Below are 20,256 nucleotides of genomic sequence, written 5' to 3' on the forward strand. Positions count from 1 at the left end.
TAATCATCTCATGAAGTGGGCAGAGGGACCATCCTTCCTAGAGTTTCCAGAAGAAAAGTGGCCCAACTTTCAAGATCACACCCAAGTTAACACTAACGTGGACGACCTTGAAGCTTTAAAAGAGAAGAAAACGTTTCAGAAAGAGAAGAAAGCCGGTAAACACCGCACTGCCGCCGCAGAAGTATGTCCTGAACTAGATCAGCATGAATCTGAAGAAAATCCTATCCTTTTACATTTGCTGAAAACGTGTTCTACGTGCTCCAAGATAAGGAGAACTCTTGCCTACGTTCGTCGCTTTATTCACAACGCTCGGAAAATGAACCCGAAGTCAGGGCCCATTTCAGTTCAGGAACTGAAGTTTGCCGAAACCCAGCTTCTGAAGTGGAGTCAATTTCACGTCGACGAAGACAGTTTGGATAAGAAACTAGTTGAAAAGAAGGGTGAAGATGGCCTTCTTCGTACGTATGGTCGACTTGAAGATATCAGGTGTCTCCCGGAAGAGTTGAGAAAGCCTATTATGTTACCACAAGACAACCCTTTTGTGATCTTGCTTCCTCGTGACCTCCACGAACGACGTGGGCATTGTGGCTATAAGAGTTTAATTCACGAGGCCAGAAAAAGATTTTGGATTATTGGACTCAGCAGAATGGCTAAGACCGTCACCTCAAAATGTGTCACATGCAGAAAACTACGGAAAAGGCCCCTCAACCAGCTCTTGGGACAGATCCCAAACCTAAGAGTAGCAGCTGGCTTCCCTGCATTCTCGAACACTGCTATGGACATGTTCGGACCAGTACAGATTAAACTCGGTCGAAAAACCCTGAAAGAGGCACAAGTGATCATCTTCACTTACATGACTTCACGTGCGATCCACCTAGAGCTGGTCACCGATAAAACCTCAGACGCATTCTTAATGGCCTTTCGACGATTTGCCTGCTTACGCGGATACCCTAATGTTTGCTGGTCAGACCGTGGAACAAACTTCGTGGGTGCCCAAGGTTACCTGAAGGAAACCACACAGAACTGGGATATTCCTGGGATAAAGAGTGTCCTCTCTGATAAATTTGGCTGCGAGTTCAGATGGGAATGGAATACACCATATGCGAGTCACCAAAACGGAATTGTTGAGACTCTAATTAAGTCAGTCAGACAAGCACTTAATGTCACTTGCAAGAACCAAGCCTACTCCGAGGAACAATGGAGAACATTTCTGTCAGAAATCACCTACATGGTCAACGGACGACCGCTGTACCACAGTTCCGACGATATCTGGGAGGCCCCACCGATCACTCCAAACGACCTACTGCTAGGCCAATACAATCCACCGCCACAACCAGAACCAGAAGAAAGAATCAATCCGCAACAGTTACTCAGGAGAACCCAAGACAGAGTTGCTGATTTCTGGAGGAGTTGGATGAAGTATTTCGCTCCAAACTTGTTACCAAGAAACAATTGGTTTCGCGTGCGAGATAACATCCAGACCGGTGATCTTGTATTGGAGCTGGATCCCAAACACAAAAGATGTGAATGGAAAATGGCGCGTATTGTAGGCACCTATCCTGGAAACGACGGCCTTGTTCGAAAAGTGAGAATCAAGACAAGAGATGGGGAGTACAACAGACCAATTCACAAACTGTGTTTGATTGCGACAAAGGAAGAGCTCAATGCAGGAGTACTCTAGTTTAAATCAATTCAAGAACAATGAACACTCGCATGATTATTTCAGTGTTAAAATGGTTGCTCAATTAGAGCTAAGCTCTTAATTTCCGCACTCGGGCGGAGTGATTTGCGCTAGTGCAGTAGAACTTCCGTTTGGGCGCCAAAATAAAGTCGCAGAGGACCTGGCGACGAGTTAGTCTATTTATATAAAAAAAGGTAACGTATTTAAATATTCGCTTTGCATGCAATCAACCGATCGACACACCCACAATGTAAAGAGCCGTGTTATGAAGTATGGATTGCCCAACAGAATTGTAAGTAGAATTTCGCTGCGAATATTTCAGTCTTTAAAGTGTAATTTCATATTTAAAACGCAAACCTTTTATTTGCTTTGCAGTTTGACTGTTGCCGATGACATTTCCCGTCCGCAACGAGTACAGAAATAAAACGCCGGGTTATCTATACTTCGACTGTAGCCTTCAAATTTAAGTAACGCTTCGCTACGTAAGCGCGAATCACAGTCAGCGAGCAATAGGAGATTTTGTTGAACACGAACACGTGCAAGTTAGAGGGAATTTGAAAGAAACATTCAAGAATGGGAAGCTTTAGATGCTACCAAGCCGGTTTTAGACATCATTGAATTCGGACGCATGCTTCCTACGATAATCTTTCCTGAGCAGACAGTACTAGCGAAGAACAAGGCAGCTGTGGACAATATGTCTTTCGTAAATGAAGCTATCACTGATTTATTAGCCGGTCAGTGTTGACATAGTCGAACATAAACCTGGGTAGTTAACCCTTCATCCGTTTCTTGTTGTGACGAAGGAAAAAAAGAGGCTTGTCCTTGATTTAAGGCACGTGAACCCTCATGTCTATCAGTATACTTTTAAGTGCGAGGACGTAGAGACCGCGAAACGGCTTTTTCAGACATCAACTAAAGCGCCTGCCACCATATTGAGGTTTTCGAATCCCATCGTACCTTTCTTGGGTTTCAGTGGGTCTATAAAGGCAGACCGCAGTATTTAATTTTCAGTGTATACCGTTCAGCCTCTCGACCGCCCTTTATCTGTTTATCAAGGTTCTTAAGCCAGTGGTTAGTTTTTTCAGAAGCTCAGGGCAAAGCCGTTTGTATGTTTGTGGACCACAGAATCGGTAGTAACCAATCACTAGAGACCGCGTCATCTGACTCCATAGCTGTACGAACTCAGCTATCCAAACTGAGCGATACTAAGTGCCATTGGGACCCTAAGTCAATCCAATCTTGGTTTAATAGGCCACGTTTTCAATACATTGGATAATCGGCTATTTGTCACAGACGTCCGAGTGAATAAGCTGAAAGAATCTACTTCAGGCATTTTAGCCAACCTGGGCGCAGGTTTTCGAGTTTTGTTGTTCTTATAATGTCAGATTACACCCTGATTGGGTTACAAGGAGGAACAACCAGTTGGCTGACTACGTAAGCAAGCTTAATGACGTAGACGTTTATCAATTCAGACGTTTATCAATTCAGTTTAGACGGGTATCAATTCGAACATATATCACTGGCTTAACTCTATGTGGGGTCCTTTCACTGTGGCTAGATTCGCGACTTGGTATAATGCTAAATGTATCCGCTTCAACCCCAGGTTCTGGAATTTAGGTTGTGAGAACGTAGATGTATTCACGCAGAATTGGGGCGGGAAGAACAACTGGGTGGCCCCTCCCCCTAATCAGATTGTTAGGGTCTGGAGACACTTTCATCCCTGCAAAGCGCATGGAGATTTGATCGTTCCGCTTTGGAAATGATCGGTTTTTTGGCCATGCCTATGTCCTGATGGCACGCAAAGTAAAACCGATCAATACAGGCAAGGAAGTCATTATTGGTAGAACGGGCAATGTCACCTTCCCACTAGCCAACCTGGAAAGGTATATTCAGATAGCAGGTATCCCAATGCTACCTTCGAACCTCGATTACGTATTTTAAACCTATGGTTAAGACAAGCATAGGTAAGGTAAGGGGTAAGGAATTTATCATCGGTGTGCTCAAGGAATTTGTGCCAAGCAACACCAAAATAAGTTTGCACTCTTTTAGAGCAGGTGGCTGCGCTGTTGGAAGCGCCACGGTCCATGGAAATCCGAATGCACAAAAGACCGTTATGTTGAAGATTCTTTACAAATCCTTTTACTTGTTTCAAAGTCTTTAGGGTTGTAGTCTGTTAAATAAATTCTACCTCGTTTTCCTGTTTCCCGCTAATCGCATGACAGCAGTCAGCTTCCTAATTTAACCAAAATATAGTTGTCTGAGTCGTTGAGTTATTTGTATGCAGGCAATAAGGGAAACTTATTGTTTGCTGCGGTCCAAAGAGTAGCAGCAAACTGTTGTTTTCACGGTTCGCCTAATATGGTGGGAGTTGCTATGGTGTTTGTCTGTTGTTCATTGATAACGTAGTTCCTTAGCGGTTGCTATGCTTGTAATTGCACGCCAGCAGTCAGCTCCCTATAATCAGAATATCGTTTAGTTATTTGTAGGCAGGGAATAGTGGGAAACCAGCATTTTGATGAATTTAAGGTTTCGATGAATTAAACAGTTCGATAAATTTAGCGTTTTGGTGAATTTAATTATTCGATGAATTCAACAGTTCGATGAATTTAGCGCTTTGATGAATTTCAGGTTTCGATAAATTCAGTCGATTATTCGATGAATTTAACAGTCAGATGAATTCAACGTTTTGATGAATTTCAGGTTTCGATAAATTCAATCCAGTATTATATATTAGTCCTTATTGCCCCCAATGGGGCATAGGGCCGCAATCCAGTAATCCAGTATTAGATGAATTTAAACCTTTCGTGGATAGAAGTTTTGGTAAATTCGCAAGGTTGAATTTGAACCAATTAAAGCGCCATACAAAGCAACATCCGGGGTATTGTCTTGTGAAAACGGCACTCCCTTTGTCATCGTCTCGTGAAATCTTCTGCACTTTGCATTTAAGACTGATTTAACCCAAGAATTGAACTTAACGGAATACTTGCATTTATTCATTAATGCGACATGGCGAGTGGTACACAGAAAGAGATCGAGAAGATCGACGACATCCTAGAAATGGGTGAAATAATGAAAGCGCTTGGCATCTCATGCAAAGGTTTAAAAACGCTTGACGAAATGAAAGACGCATATGCCCTACACCAAACATCGAAAAAGCCAAGTTGGAATGCTGGAAAGGTAACCACTGATAAATTCGTTATGCATCCGTCATTAGCAAACTAGATGCAAAGTTCTGGTCCTCTTGAAATTACTTATTCATAATCTCTAATGTACGAAGGAAATCAGTTTCCAGCAACAAGAAGACATCATGGCACTGATCAAAAAGCACCCTTTTTACAAAACGTAGAACGCTTGCAATGCCTGAAATAGATTAATTAAACGACTTCGCTTGAGTAGATTTCTTAGAACTGCAACTGATGCCACCGCTTACTACTGAGTGCAATTAATGTAATTTTGAAAAGTCTTCACACCGAGTGTGTTCGTCTGTTATACACTTGGATGAAGAAGACAAAACTTTATCAGGCTAAGACAGTTGGTCAAAACAAGAAGAGCCTTAACTAGAAATTTTTTTAAAAAGGTTTACAGTAAAAATTGAAATAGGAAGACCTTGAGGTTAACGCTATGATGATCTCCTGCGCGATCAAATTTTCACGTATATAAAAGTAAATTTCTACTTTTAAAATATTAAAATGCTAGTGTGCTTGTGAGTTCTTAAGATTTGCATACTCTTGAAACTTAATATTATTAAATATTCGTAAGTCATTTCAGGCGGCTGAATGGTCAGGTAAGTTGTTGCAAGGCTTTATGATTCTTGCGAAAAAAGAATACTTAAAGCAATTTACCCTAGCTGATTCCGTTTGGATCTCAGTATATTGATGATTGGCTCTAGTCGTTTTACTCCTACATTATGGCTCTAAATAATCATAAAAATCTAAGCCATTTAGACCAAATACAATCTTGTAGCATTCTATCAGCGACAAATACTCTCAGAGTCTCTTCTATGTTCTAAAGAGTTCCAATAGTTTCACATTTTGCAACTCTCCTCGTAAGGTATCTCGCGCGCGAGGTCGTTGTCCTAAGGCAATTTTGTGATGCTCTACTTGTTGATTTTTTTCCATAGCTGAATTATCTTTTAATATATATGGAGCCCATACCGGAAAAGCATATTCAAAACTTGGTCTTAGAAGTGACTTATATAACATAGAGAAAATTACCATGTTATTGCAGCCAAGTTTTCGTTTTAACAAGCCTAGTATTCTACTGGCTTTTTGTTTAATTACTGTTAGATTTACACGATACGACCAAGTTAGGTCGCTTGATATGTTAATACCCAAATCCTTATACGAATTTACAGATTTTAATAACATGTTAGATAAGTAGTATGAGGGTTCGGTTTTGTCCTTCTTGTGCGTTATTCTCATTACTTCACATTTCTTTGCATTAAATTAATTTGACTTGCCAATCTGTCGCCCACCTGTCAAAGGAGCCCAAATCAGACTGTAACGGCCGATTTACACGGTACGATTTTTGTCGCATGCGATAATGGCTTACGACAGGCCCACGACATGATTTACGATTGTTGTGTACGTCAGGAAAAGTGTCGTAGCATTTTAAAACATGTTTTAAAACGCTACGACAGTCGTAAGTCATGTCTTAGGCCTGTCGTGAGCTTGTCGCATGCGACAAAATCGTATCGTGTAAATCGGCCCTAAGAGAGTATTAATATTCAATCTTCGTTCACTGTCTAAAATCCGCACGCGTCATAGGTTAAAATTGATCACGTGAGTTCCCGTTACCTAGCGACATCAAAGTGACAGAGTGGTTATTGCAATAACGCTTAAAAGCTGTGCAGTGTTCTTTAACTTCAAACGTACATGGCTTCAAGTTCAAGATTTCTACAGTGTTCTTCAGTAAATTAAAGATCCTTGGGCATTGAATGTTCTTGTTTTCATTTGTTTTTCTTTTAGTTCATTGTTTTCTCATTCAAACAGGTCGGGCGGGAAGCCACTGTAAGTCTATCGCCAGCAGTGAACTCAAATTGAATATTAAAAGGGTTAGAGACTGTTAGTTCGTGTTTTGTTTACAAATACACGCACTTGCTCGAACTCGAAATTTTCAATACTGCACTCAGCTTTTTCATGGAAGCGCATAAAGGAGAAACTCTTTGCTTTTTTCAGGCCTTTTCTATTTTGTCTGAAGCCAAAGACGAAGATGAAAGGAAAAGGCTCATTTTACTGGATCTATTCGAAAATACAGAAGGCTGCTTGAAGAAGATGGATAAGAAATTCCTTAATTTACTGCAAATGAAAGTTCCAAACGTTAAAGAAAACATCAAAAATCACAAATTACAACTGACTCGAAAGGAATACTTTCTTCTTGTGGCAGGTATCTATTTAAATTTTGTAGAGATTATCTGAAAAAATGAATCATGATTTAGTCAACTTTGCTGTCACCGGGATACAGTTACTCATCTACCATGTTTCTTTTGTGTTTATGTTACAGGTTGTATTAAATTTAGGTTAATTTTAATTTCTGATCAGCCTAAGTTGATTTTTTCAACCTAGCTTATTACGAACTGTCTAAAAAAAGGTTTTCCCTATATTCGGGGATGTAATAAAAAAAAAAGTGGGGCCTGGACTTTTATGGGGAATAAGAAAGAAGATAATTAGAAGAAACACCCTCCTTCACCTTTCCACAATTTCGCACATGCGTAAATGATAAAATGAGACTTACAACAATTTCAGCTCATCCACACAGTTGTATGGCCGCCGATGGAACTTTATGAAGAAGTTAAAGGGTGGATAAATTTATCTCAAGAAGAATGAAAATGATCTGAGTCTCCAGTTGAACAAAGGCAAAATTGTTTGCAAGAGGTGGGCTCTTGATTTTAAAGGACAAATAGTCAAATGTTGTACGAAGTTTTTTTACGTCGCTATGCAAAATCCACCGGGAACAAGGTATCATGTCTAGTCATGATGACAAACCAATTTTCGCCGCAAATACAGTGTTCGCACTGTGAAAAAGGGATGGTGGCACGGGCAAATAGAACAACAAAATATAACCTTGGCAGTTTCATCAAAGAAAAGAACTCGTCACCAAACCACTGGTGTCATCACCTTGGAGAAACCTCTTGTAACAAAAACATAACCATTCACAGAACAATTGCCAAAATGCCATACGAAGTGGTTTTCGGAATATCTCGGAGAAAAGAAATCAAAAAGCCACGAATGAGTGGACAAAACACAGCTGAAGTGAAGTGAAGTAAAGTTATTAGTCTCTCTCCTCGGGGCTTTTCAGGACTAATTTAAGATGCTTTTTATGGAGGACTTTGGCAAGACTGCTTGTTACGCAGTTTACAATTTATTTAGGAAATAAAAGATACCCCCGACCAGATTAGGTTAGACCACAACACCGGGGACAACGTCCCCTACCCTTTTCGAGAAGTGAGTGGGTTCTTTATTAACGTCCCATACTATTTGGTATGCAGCAAGGGCTATGAGACAGGATCTCCGGTTTACAGTCCCTATCCAAGAAGACTTGGAAGTCTAACCATTTACGGGTGTAATTATGAAGGCAGCACTTTGTGTTCCTTTCTACGTCAAATACAGAGCAGGGGATGAAATGGCTGCCATTTTAGTATTCTTTTGTTTCCATGCAAATTGGCTATTATGCCCTCTTTTTGAAATGTAAAATCCAAAAGAATATTTAACCTTAAACGAGGTCATGAGGGCCAATTTGCATGGAGCAAAGAAAACTAAAATGGCGGCCATTTTGGAATAAGGTGTATGAGCCAGACATTGAAAGAGAGCGGTATCTGACACTTGCAAACTGCAGACCGCGGACTGCAGACTTACCCTAAATCACAGGCAAAGAAAGCTACAATCTTGGACAAAATTGTTGAGAAAACTCTGCTGTTGGACTAAACTCCGATGACAAGTATGAAAAAAAAGCTCTCTTTTTGCCCCCATCCCCCCCCCTCCCAACCTGATCAATGTTGCTAGACGAAACAAAGCATGTCGAACCTGGGCTTATCAACATTGGTTGTAGGGGGGAGGGGTGGATGGCAAATAATGTGCGATATTGAGGACGTAGTGCGCAAAATAACCCCTGTTTTTAATTTTCTCAACCCTTTTTGTTCAAGATTGTAGCCGCTCTAAAGTGGGCGTTAAGACTTAAATACTGTTTATCAGCACTATTTGAAATGGGTGCATAGACTTAAATAATGCTTATCAGTGCTATTTTTCTAGGCAGGCAGTAGTCTGCCTTCTGCAGTTATCATACACCAAAAAGCGAAGAAGAAAAAGAAATTCGAAGTTTGGGATTATGTGCCGCTGAAAATTAATGAGTGGGAAAAGGACGCGCCCCTTTATCCAAACGTGCTTCTTGCTCAAATTGTAAAACTTGAAGGGGACTGTGCCAAAATAATCACAAAGCTTGGATTTATCACTACAAACAGACTTAGCAAAATAAAATAAAAAAAAAACAAAATATTTTATTTGATAATTCAAAAGAAATAACACTTACGATAGAGAATGGCTTCTGATCAATAGATTACGAAACCCTTTTTCCTGACTTTTCAAAGTTTTGTTTTTACTTGCTTTTGATTATTACGATTCAAAGTAAGCAAAAGATAGAGGAAATAACGAAGCAAATTAAAAATCAACAATGCATCATGTATGTTTCAGTTCTTTTATTCCTCAGAGGATAATTCAATATTGTTGCCTCCTTCCCTCCGAAGGAGATTCATCAATGAACACTGTGCTTCTAAATCTGAGAAAGAAGTATGCCTAACCCAAACCTTAATGCTAACCATTTAAATCAGTGCCTAGACTTAACGATGATTGGGGTTTTATAAAAAACTCATGAAAAAGTTCATCCATTCACCTCTAGGACCAATCTACTTACCAATGTATTACACGTACTTGCTAATAATTGACGGGTTTTTGTTTGTGTTTCCTAGATTAAATTTCAACCTAGTTTAAAATAAAATGACCTAGGTTGAAATTGAAATTAACCCGAATTTAAATTTAACTGTAACATTTACAATCATAGGTGAGACGAGTTCTGGAAAAAGCAGTTTGATCAATCTTATTATGGGAGAGGAAATTTGTCCTTATTCTGTCCTTAGTACAACCTCTACCATATTTGAACTTAAGTTTGGAAAAGAACGCAGAATTGTGGCCCACTTCAAGGACAAGGATCCAGAAACGGGTCAGCCTACAAAAGTGATCCCCTTAGAAGACAATCCAGAAAGGGACAGCTACCTTAAGCAGATTGCACCTTATGTTCATCTGGAGAGCGAACGCGGGGAAGGCTCAATATACAAAAAGATTGAATTATTTTGGCCTCACAGTCTACTAGAGGTAATTATTTGGTAAAGGCACTTAATTAGTGAAAGTAATGACAAATATAACCAACACGAAATGATTTTGGCCTCCTTCAATGTGATCACTTACTACACGGAATTAATAACCCAAAACCTTTGTGTTGTCCTCTTTTGATATTCTATCTTTTAGAGAGGAATAGTTATTATTGACAGTCCTGGTGTTGGAGAATCTGAAAATATGGATGAGATCGTCACTCAATACTTGCCTCAAGCCTTTGCATTCATTTACACTATTAGCAGTTGCAATGCCGGAGGAGTTCAGAAAGACAGAGTAAGTGATTGAATAAAGCTGTGAAACTGTTTCAAAAATATACCATATGAAGTTATCGTGTACGCAGTGCATTCATAAGGCAACTGCTGTTTACTCGCGGTCACGAGGAAAGAATTTAAAAATGCCATCAGAATTCACGTCCATCATTCAACGCAGAACAAATCCTTTAAGTTCATTCAGAGACACAAAGCGTCTATCGTCTGTTCAAATCACCGTTGTGCACAACAGCAGGCACGATGTGCTATGCCCACAATCACCCTCTCCACCCCTAAAATGTATGTATCTCAGACCACAAGAAATATCAAAGACATTAACATTCTTCATTGTCTGGAGAACATGAAGCTTCACACACGCCCAAGATTCAGTAAGAAGAATATTTTAAAGATACTTCAAAAACTCATTAATAATTCATGTGCCCAACAGCCTATCAAAACATAGATAAAACGTCACGTGTGTGAATCTTTAAATTATACCTGGTAATCTACGATCATTCTAAAAAGCCTGTGGCCGGTTGCTCGAAGCCTGGTTTGCGCTAACCGTTGGTTAAGAGGTGTCAAAACCCATAGGTTTCCATGGTATTTAACGCTGGTTAGCCCTAACCATGCTTCGAGCAACCCGGGCCTGGTGGCGGTTTTGACGTCAGTCCCAGGGAATTGCGAGGCTGAATACACAAATAATGCAATAGGCCATTTTACAGTTGTTTGCTCAGCGACCTAGCCTATGAACGGCTGCGAGGCTGCCGGTAACCTTGTATTGCCCACATTGCTTTTATCATGTAAATTGTGTTGTTGTAATTCTAATTAGTGCATATTAACATTACAATAGCACGAAGATTTGTATCAAAACAGAGTCACCAGTAGTCTGGCTTCCATTCTTAGGCCAGGTAACTTAGCTACAACTGTAAAAGGGTCTATTATCGCTTATTCTCAAATGAAACGGTCTTTACGCAAAATAATCTCCTTGGCAGCCGTCCTTCGGGATGTCACGTAACGCCCCCCCCCCCCCCCCCCCCCCCTTCTTCAACCATCTACTGCAACAAAGAAAGGACTGAAGGAAAAAAATATGCTTTTAAAATTAACATTCTGCTTACACTTGTTTTTCTTGTATGCTAATATATTCCCCTCACAATTTGAACCTTTGTTCGAACTCCCGAGGGACACGCTTTTTGTTGAATGTTTTTGAAGCCGTTCAAAAATATCGCAGCACGTGTTTAATCGGGTCTAAAAACATTCGGCTACGCTTCGTGTTTTTAAACCCGATAAAACACTGATGCTTCGTTTTTTTAAACATTACCAAGACATTACACAAAAAAATTCCTAAACATCTGAACTTGAACTAAAAGAATGTTGTGGATTGTCGCGAATTTCTTCAACAAGGATTCTGTAGAATGCCTTTTTTAGCTGGCAAAAATCTCTAGGGGTTTGTCAAGGAACTTGGAAGTATTTCTGTTACCATAGACCAAATCGGCTAACTCAATGTTGTTCCAGGTATTTCCATATAATTTAAATATGAATGCTTCTTTATCATGCAAATAGAAAACACAAAGATTCTTAATCCCGGGAGATTTGAATTGGGTACAACGTTGAGTTAGCCGATTAGGTCTATTGACGGGCTGAGGACAGACAAACGTTTTCCTAGGGAACCTGTTACAAATATCTGGTCTATAGCCAGGCATTAATAAAATGAGATAAAATATCGTAAAAGGTGTCTCTGGCTAAAAAGGCGTTAACGTGACTATATTTGAAATTGCAGCTTCAAAAATTGCTGGAAAATGTTAGGAATGTATATCTTGAGGGAAAGGGCCAATTGCCGTCAAAGTGTGCTCTTTTCGTTTGCAACAAGTGGGACCAGATACCCGACGAAGAGGCAGAAGAGGTCAAGACCCACATAGTCGGGAATCTGCAACGATGCTGGCCCGGCCTTGATCCTGCATCACAGATCATCTACATTTCCACATTAAATGCCACCAAACGACAAAACCAGGGGATTGTTACCGACGAATTTTCTTTCTTGATGGAAGGAATTAAATCTATGGTATTAAAAGGCATTGAATGTCGGCTGGAAATTCACTGGAGGTAGGGAACGTACGTAACCTACATGTCTCTAAGTCAAATTTTGCATTGTAAAGTTGAGATTCTATCATACACTCATGCGGTTTCGTGGATCTAAAGGTTGCTCCCCGAGAAACCTACCAGTTGTTCTCCAATTAAAGTAAAAAAAATGATAAAAAGAAATTTTAAAAAAAATTCATCCGATGAAATTCCTGGCTTGCTGTTGTAACACCCGTTACCGCAAACTCGGAACTTATTCAGTCTAAAATGTATAACAAGAAAAGTAAAAAACATGTTGAAATCCTTTGAACTTTTTAGTGTGGGCCTTCTCTAATTAACAGTCAAACTACCCTCTTTTCATTGACAAATTAGGTGCTTCTCTCGAAATTTTGTCGCAGGTGGTTAGACGTTCTTCTTTCTCGAATAAATTTGCAAGCCAAAGCGTTCGTGTCAAACGCCTCTAATGAAAGACCAGACGTCTTCTTCAAAATGATGAGAAAGATTCGCGATCGCTTGGTGGATCTTGGTCGATGGCAAACCCATAAAATGCAAGAACTTGAACAAGACTTCAATACTCACGTTGATGGTGCAATAACGGAGCTCTCCAAATATCTCTCCACAGAAGAAGTGAAGAAGCGCTTTACCTCGTGGACCCTGGATGACGCCCCGAAAGCAGAAAATTCCTGGGAAGCGACCGAAAACCAAATCAGGAAAGTGCTTTCAGCACGGTTTCAAGGCATCATCGAGCAATGGGAAGAGGATAATCAGGTCTTCTCAAACGCTAGAAAATCCCTCTTAAAACGCTTTCAGGTGCACTACAATTTTGTAGAGGAGCAGTTGCGGAATCTTCAGAATTTTGTTATTGCTCACAACGTAGGTGGCACTCAAACAAGTTTCGGAAGAATTGTCCATAAATTCGCTTCCCTCTTTATTCCTGCAGCTTTTATTGGAATTGTTGTTGCAGCGGATCCCCTTGCTTTGCCGGTAATGATTGGTTTTCATGTTTTTGCCGGCCTCAGCATGTTTTGTGCGGCTACAGCTATCGAGCAAATGTTCGGTAATGGAAACATAGAGACCTACAAAAAAGATAAGTGCGCTTTCATGGCGAAGAAATCGGCAGAATATCTCGACGAATTCTTGAAGGACGATCCTTATGCTCTTCGGCTATTCGTCGAAGAACAACTGCGAGAAGCCAAAATCTGTCTTCAGAACATCCAAGCCCGCATTCCAGAGCTAATCCAAGCTGACAAAATGTTATGTGAACAACTCTACAAAGAAACCCGAGGGCAATATGAGATAATTGAACTCTACAGGCCACTTTTGGACGACGCTACTGCGCTTGGAGGAAATCTTGCAGTTTTCGGATTCGAGGACGTCTTTGGCGAAGATGTCAATGGGAAAACGTTGGACTGGAAGGAGGACGCATCCCATCGCCTTGGCAGTGGTGCGTTTGCAGTTGTGTACAAAGGAACTATCACCAAAGATCAACACTCCCATCCCGTTGCACTGAAGGTGTGCAGTGAGGCACTTAATCCCAGGAACGCCTGTCAAATCATGGCAGAGGTTGAACTTTTGAGGTGAGCGATAGACATCTGTGTTGTCGGTCAAATCCGGTGTCAGGTTGAATTCGTTTTTACCTAGGTTAAATTGAGATCCTTATTTTACCTAGGTTTAATATGCACTCTACGTAGTGTAAAACAGCTATCAACCCCACAAACGGACTGGAAACACCAAGACCTTATCTCAAGCTCTGTCTTACGCATTTCAACACATCTTAATGTTTCGCATTATCTTATCGATTTCTGTATTCATACACTTACCCGTTTAATCTCAACATTACAACATAGTGAGTGAACAAAGAACTGTCCTATGCACTTACTGGTATTCACTCCGGTTCGCCACTACACTATAACGACGAACATGCTTAATTCAACACGCTTCATTTCATCATTTCCTTTTGCATAATAAGTCAATTGATATCCATGTATGATAACCAAAACTAATCCTAACCTGACCCTATTTTTTTTCTAGGCTTAATAATCTTAATTAACCTTAGTGCGTATTCAAACCAGGTAAAATAAGGATCACCAAATGAATTTAACCTAGGTAAAAGGGATTCAACCTGAAAACGAATTTTACCGGCAACATCTATATCAAGGCATACTTTTCATCCCTTTCGTAAATTTATTTTTCGTGACAGGTTTAGTAGTGAATTTCTTGAAGCAACATTTGAACAACAACTTGAGGGCTTGCATTCGTCTTACATAAGGTGGATAACTCGTAACAGTACTCGATTCAGCTGACAAACCTGAGGTCGACGGTGCGCTCATTTAACTCCCCCCTCTCCATCAGTGCTCCGTTTTACGGGTATTTAACGCTACTTAAGCTACAATGAAAGGAAAGAAGTGGAAACAAGAATGTGAGATCCAGGAGTCGTACTCAGGGGCCGCGCACTGACCTACTGTGCCTCAATTAATCTACGACATAGTCATTTACAGCTAAAGGTATTTTTAACACCGTATATACCTTGATATGCCTTCGCATTTATTTTTTTCTTTACATCAGAAAATTGAGACACACTTACATTGTAAAGTTTTTTGGAACCTCGCTACTGAATGACGACGGCAAAACGAGGGTGATTTTAGTCATGGAAAAGTGCGAGCAGAACTTAAGGAGTCGACTTCATGAGAAACCACAAAGTTGTCCAGGGAAAGCTAGAAATCCTGGTGTCTTTAGAGAAGTTTGTCAATGGGTGATACAGATTACCGATGCACTGGATTACATACACAAACAAGGAATTATCCACAGAGATCTCAAGCTGGGAAACATTTTGGTATGCAAAATTGCGTTTCTGTTAATCTTTAAAATTGCAAGAGTCAGTACATCGTTTTTGTGGAATATCAATAACGAAGAGTATAACCTTAGAGAAATATTAAACTGAATGCTGGACCACAGTTCAGGGGCTGGGAGACAGAGACTGATCAAAGACAAAATATGGGTGTCAGTATAGAGTATTTTCACGTGACGTCACGGCGGCCATATTGGTATCCCTAAACAAAGGAACGCCGGCCGTGTCGGTGTACCCAACTAATAATCCTCTGGGAATTGAGCTCTATTATCATGCAAACGTTTTCTTTTGTTTCGGTGGAAAAACAGAGTTACTGATCTGGTGAGTGGAAACACTCTATACAAAAGCGCACAATCCTCTTCCACCAGTACTGAAAACAGGAATAAAATTGCTGGTTATTTAATTCCTTCTTGCAAATTGTTGCCAGAAAAACCTCTTATTTTAGTTGAGCGAGGTAAGGTGTGAACAGATGTTGGAAAAAAAAAAAAAGAAAGCTTGTGACTAAACTGACAAATCCGCAAAAAAGGTTACATTAACAATGTAACGGAAACCCGTGAGACAATAGATTCTCTGTCAATCAACACCAATTGGCCACTTTCAAAAATACCATAATATTATTCTTTGTTTCACTTTGCCCTCCAAAATTTGCATTAGCATTGTTTTTGTCTTCTCTTGGGACCATTGTAAGTCCCATGAGAAAATGGAAACAATACTAATGCAAACTTTTGGAGTATTATGGTATTTTTGAAAGTGGCCTATAGCGGTTTTTCTCGTGACGTCACCCATGGTTATTAATATGCCAACCAGAACCTAATAGGCTGTTGAAACAATGACTTCTTTTGTTCCGTGGTTGACAAATTTGAATATCAAAGGAAATGTGACCTCAAGAAATATCGCGATTGTACCAGTTATAGCGATGTAGTTCTTACATTTTGTATACGAGTGACAGTCTGGCGTGACATTAAGTTTTTCACATGTTGGTCACATGATGTGCAACCGGATTTCCAGTTTGTATTAAATTGGTCTGTTTTGTGTTGAGAATTCTCGGTTGGTTATTACACCAGTCAAAAAAAGTCATAGGAAAGGTCAAAAGTAAAACACGAGCCGATAAAATTCTTGTAAAGTGTTCAACATGGTAAATTCTCTACATTAGTTTATCTCTACCTTTCATTTTTAATCAAGCTATCTGAAGATAACACAGTAAGCGTCACTGACGTTGGTGCATCCAAACCCGCCATTGACATCACCGGCACTTTGGCAGGAACTCCTGTTTACATAGCACCTGAGGTGTTTAATTCAGAGATCTACGAATTCAGTGCAGACATCTACAGCTTGGGCATTATGCTGTGGGAGATGTGGTATGGACAACAAGCCTTTGGTGATGCCATGTTCAGGTTCAAAACTTTGGAAGATTTCTTTAATCACGTGAACAACGGCCTTCGTCCAGCCCATAACGAGACCTGCATCAACCCCCCTAATACCTGGAAGAAGCTCATGAAAAAATGCTGGGCGGCAGATCCAACAGAACGACCCTCCGCGAAGGAATGCGAACAGGTTATAACAGACCTGTGCAAGGAAACGTGATGCCATTGCCTTATCATTTTTAACGAATAATTATAGAAAGTACACTAGCTGGTTGAGAAATGTCTTAAATGTGCTTCTTTTCCATGTGATAGCGAAAATCCTACTCAGTACTCGACAGCTTATACATAAAAAATATGTAGTGAAAACAGGAAGTGACAGAAAAGGGGAAGCCGAGAGCAAAGATAACCGCAAAAGCGTACATAATCGTTTTCAACGCGATCGGAATTTTAAGCAAATCACGGTTTAATTAACGGATGAGAAAGTGCTTCCCTTTGTAAGTTACTGCCGCAAATATTGTTAGACTTTCAAATCTTCTCGGATAAGGACGATAAACCAAAGGCTCTGTCTCACGATCCTTGTTCATAAACTCTGTCAGTGAGACCTTACGTTAAAGATCCCACACACTACTTGATAACAACAGAGCAAGGTGTTGCATTCTGGCCTGAATGTGTTCCTAGTCAGCGCAATAAGGCGCAAGAACTCCTAGACACATAGATAAAGATTGTGATTGATTGATTTTTCGCCTTGCTATCGGTTCTCGGTTTTCTCGGTTTTTGTGACGTCCTGAAAGGTTGACAAGAAACTTTACACCAAAAGGCAAGAGCCGTGATGGCTTTCACTGGGATTCCGGAGCCACTTTTCACTATCTATTTAATTGTTATTGCAACTACACACTGTTCTAGATCTACTGGTTGAGGCAATTCTCTTCCATATAAATGGCTCCTAATTTGATTACTTACATTTAAATTCTTGTTTGGGGTAAATTTGGATACCTTGAGGGGACGTCATGTTTGTATCGAATCCTTCAAAAACGCCCCATAGTGCAATTCAAAAGAATTGCGATCCAGACTAACCTCTTTTCCAGGACCTCTCTCTCGAACTCGCTGACCCCTTTTTTTAATTGCACAAAAGCGAGTAGCAATCCAAGATGAAAGTCTCTGAAAAGTTTTAAAAAAAATCTGTGGAGCGGATTCAGAGCTACCTTAAATTTTCAAGTATTTAAGGTGGCTCTGAATCCGCCACATATAATTTTTTAAACTTTGAAGATAGTTTCATTCTTACATGTTGATATCATTTCAGAAATAAAAAGATGGGGCTTACCGAGTTCGTTTTTGAGATATAAGGGTCTTTTTCATCCCACTGGGTTGTAAACATTGAAGAACATTAAAGGGTTTTGACACGGGCCTACGGTTTATTATAGTCATTATCCTTATTAATTTTTTGTTTCTTTAGAGATTGGTTGCATACATTGTTGCCAGTAACGAAAACGCTGATCTAGGATTTTCCTATAAAGAGAATCTGGATTGGGGCACTGGTATTTCCGCTTTGCTATGTCTCAGCGATTCAGAGTAAAATTTATCATAATTTTACTTGAATTTACTCAGAAAACTGGACCGAATAGTTTATCTGGTAGAGCCCTTATCTACCGTCAGAAAACCTCATTCTTTTAATTAGTAAGAGCTATCAGTATGACGGCGACGGCGACAGCGACGATCAGAATGTATCTTCTCCAAAGGCTTTTACACAGGTTTAATTTAGTCTCCTTATACCTTGGAGTGAATGGTAAATTGGTGCAAGTGGGAATCGTACAGCTGCCCTGGTACAGTACTTTTTCCACGTGCGTTTGATAGCTTATATAGCAAGCGGAGACTTCAGCCCGTCCCCCTTTTTGTGCAGTGCTTTATTTTGACTCTGTTATGTAATAGTATTCAAACATCATGCTTTTGGCTCTGGTATTATGTTCTTTATAGTTTTTATATTTTTGATTCTGTGTGGTTAATGAAACCTATGTAAAAATCTAAGTGAAAGAATTTTGAACGAGCAGTTTCCTCGAAGAAAAATATACTTATGTAGGTACTGCGCAAGCTTATTTCGCTTGGCATGTGTTACTTGACGCATGATTGACGTAGGCTTGACAGGTCGACTCTAGTTGGTATAAGAATGCTGTAATTGTACCAGAAAAAGTAGTTGTAGTTCAGTTTTTGTTCGGTTCTTGAGTTGTACAGTAGCAGAGCAGTCAAGTTGTTGTTACGGTTGCTCGTCAGACGAATAAAAGAACCAATTGCCAAAGAGTCACTTCTCTCCTCCGAAAAGTCCTTCAACACCATGTCTAAAACTCCTGAATTTCCACAAGCAACGCAAGCATAAGGAAAAGGAACATACGTAAGATATGAATGTTAATTCTCCTTACTGATTGCCATACATTACTTTTTATGTCAGTTATGGGAATTTGTATATAATGATCTAAGCAACAAACCCAGGTGAAAAAATTTCTCTATTCTCTCCACCAGTCTGCATAACAATGTATTTAGCTTGTAAGGAGAAAATTTATATCAATCACCCTTGGGAATCAAAGGATCAGATAAAGGGCAATGATCAACGACAATTTAATGCGCATGCCTACGTTGCTCACGCATGCGTCGTCGTCATTGAAAACCAACCTGAAAACAGTTAACTGCCTTTTGGTCAAAGAAACAGAAACATGAAGATATTGAATTAGTGTAGGCCAAGGTTGAGCTCGTTGTTTTAGGTAAATGTGATTATCACCCAACCGTGTCCGTTCGTATTGAAACAACACTCATTCGTTTGATTTTTCCCAGCATTGTAAGATCCTCCCCATCGAAATGTTGCAGTTTATACCACGTTCTTGACCAACGAGTCTCTGAATGGTCTCGCCTTTTATTAAGCTAAAAGTCCCTTTCATCGTGGCTCCTCTTCCCCGATAGACCACTTTCATAAATGGCGACCAACTTTACATTCTTTTGTATTTATGTTAATTAGACCTACTGCCCTCGTTTTAAAACAAATATTCTTTTGAAATTTGCTCGTCGTAGCGAGGTTAGTAGGGCTTATTAGCATTAAAACAAAAGAATAATTTATTTGGTCGCCGCTATGAAAGCGGTCTATATTGCTGACTATTCGGGGATGTATCTTACCCCCTGCGGCTCCGATTGCTTCAATTCGGTAGTCACCAGTGAACGGAACTGTCCACCGCTGTATACCGCTGACCACTGTAACTTGACCGTCGTTGGTCTTTGCCTCTGTAATAACTGCCAATTGAAGTTAGACCCAGTCTCCCACTTGCACCAAGAGTCATAAACACGGCCTTAAATCCTAAATAATTGAAGGAAATGAGTATTACACAAAGCTAATTCCTCCTCTCTCCTCTTCAGCCCAATCCTCGCTCTCTTGTCAGTAGGAAGTTAAAGGAACGATGACTTCTAAGGCAATCAAAACGCGACTTCAAAAGATAACTGCGATAACTCGATTTTGCGCTTGCTCCATCTTGTTCACCTTTTACAATAAGGAAAAGTATCCTAGAAAGCTCACTTTTGTATGATGACGTTGTCGTCAAATCCTTAAAGAGGGAAAACTGGAGTTTACCTGAGCAGTTTTTTTCCATCTCCTTCATATCCCTTTTTGCACCTGCAATTG

General features: G+C 40.0%; 1 protein-coding gene across 1 annotated transcript; it reads left to right on the forward strand.

Annotated features, from left to right (window-relative positions):
- The first annotated feature begins 4,541 nt into the window (after window positions 1-4,541).
- On the forward strand, window positions 4,542-18,880 carry LOC138032935 (uncharacterized). The gene is made up of 8 exons (XM_068880656.1): window positions 4,542-4,858; window positions 6,859-7,066; window positions 9,734-10,044; window positions 10,198-10,338; window positions 12,091-12,413; window positions 12,788-13,966; window positions 14,955-15,222; window positions 16,420-18,880. The coding sequence occupies exons 1-8, from the start codon at window positions 4,688-4,690 to the stop codon at window positions 16,819-16,821; spliced, it is 3,003 nt and encodes a 1,000-aa protein (XP_068736757.1). The 5' UTR covers window positions 4,542-4,687; the 3' UTR covers window positions 16,822-18,880.
- The last annotated feature ends 1,376 nt before the right edge of the window (window positions 18,881-20,256 follow it).

The sequence above is a fragment of the Montipora capricornis genome, chromosome 14, assembly GCF_036669925.1.
Source record: "Montipora capricornis isolate CH-2021 chromosome 14, ASM3666992v2, whole genome shotgun sequence".
Classification (NCBI taxonomy): domain Eukaryota; kingdom Metazoa; phylum Cnidaria; class Anthozoa; order Scleractinia; family Acroporidae; genus Montipora; species Montipora capricornis.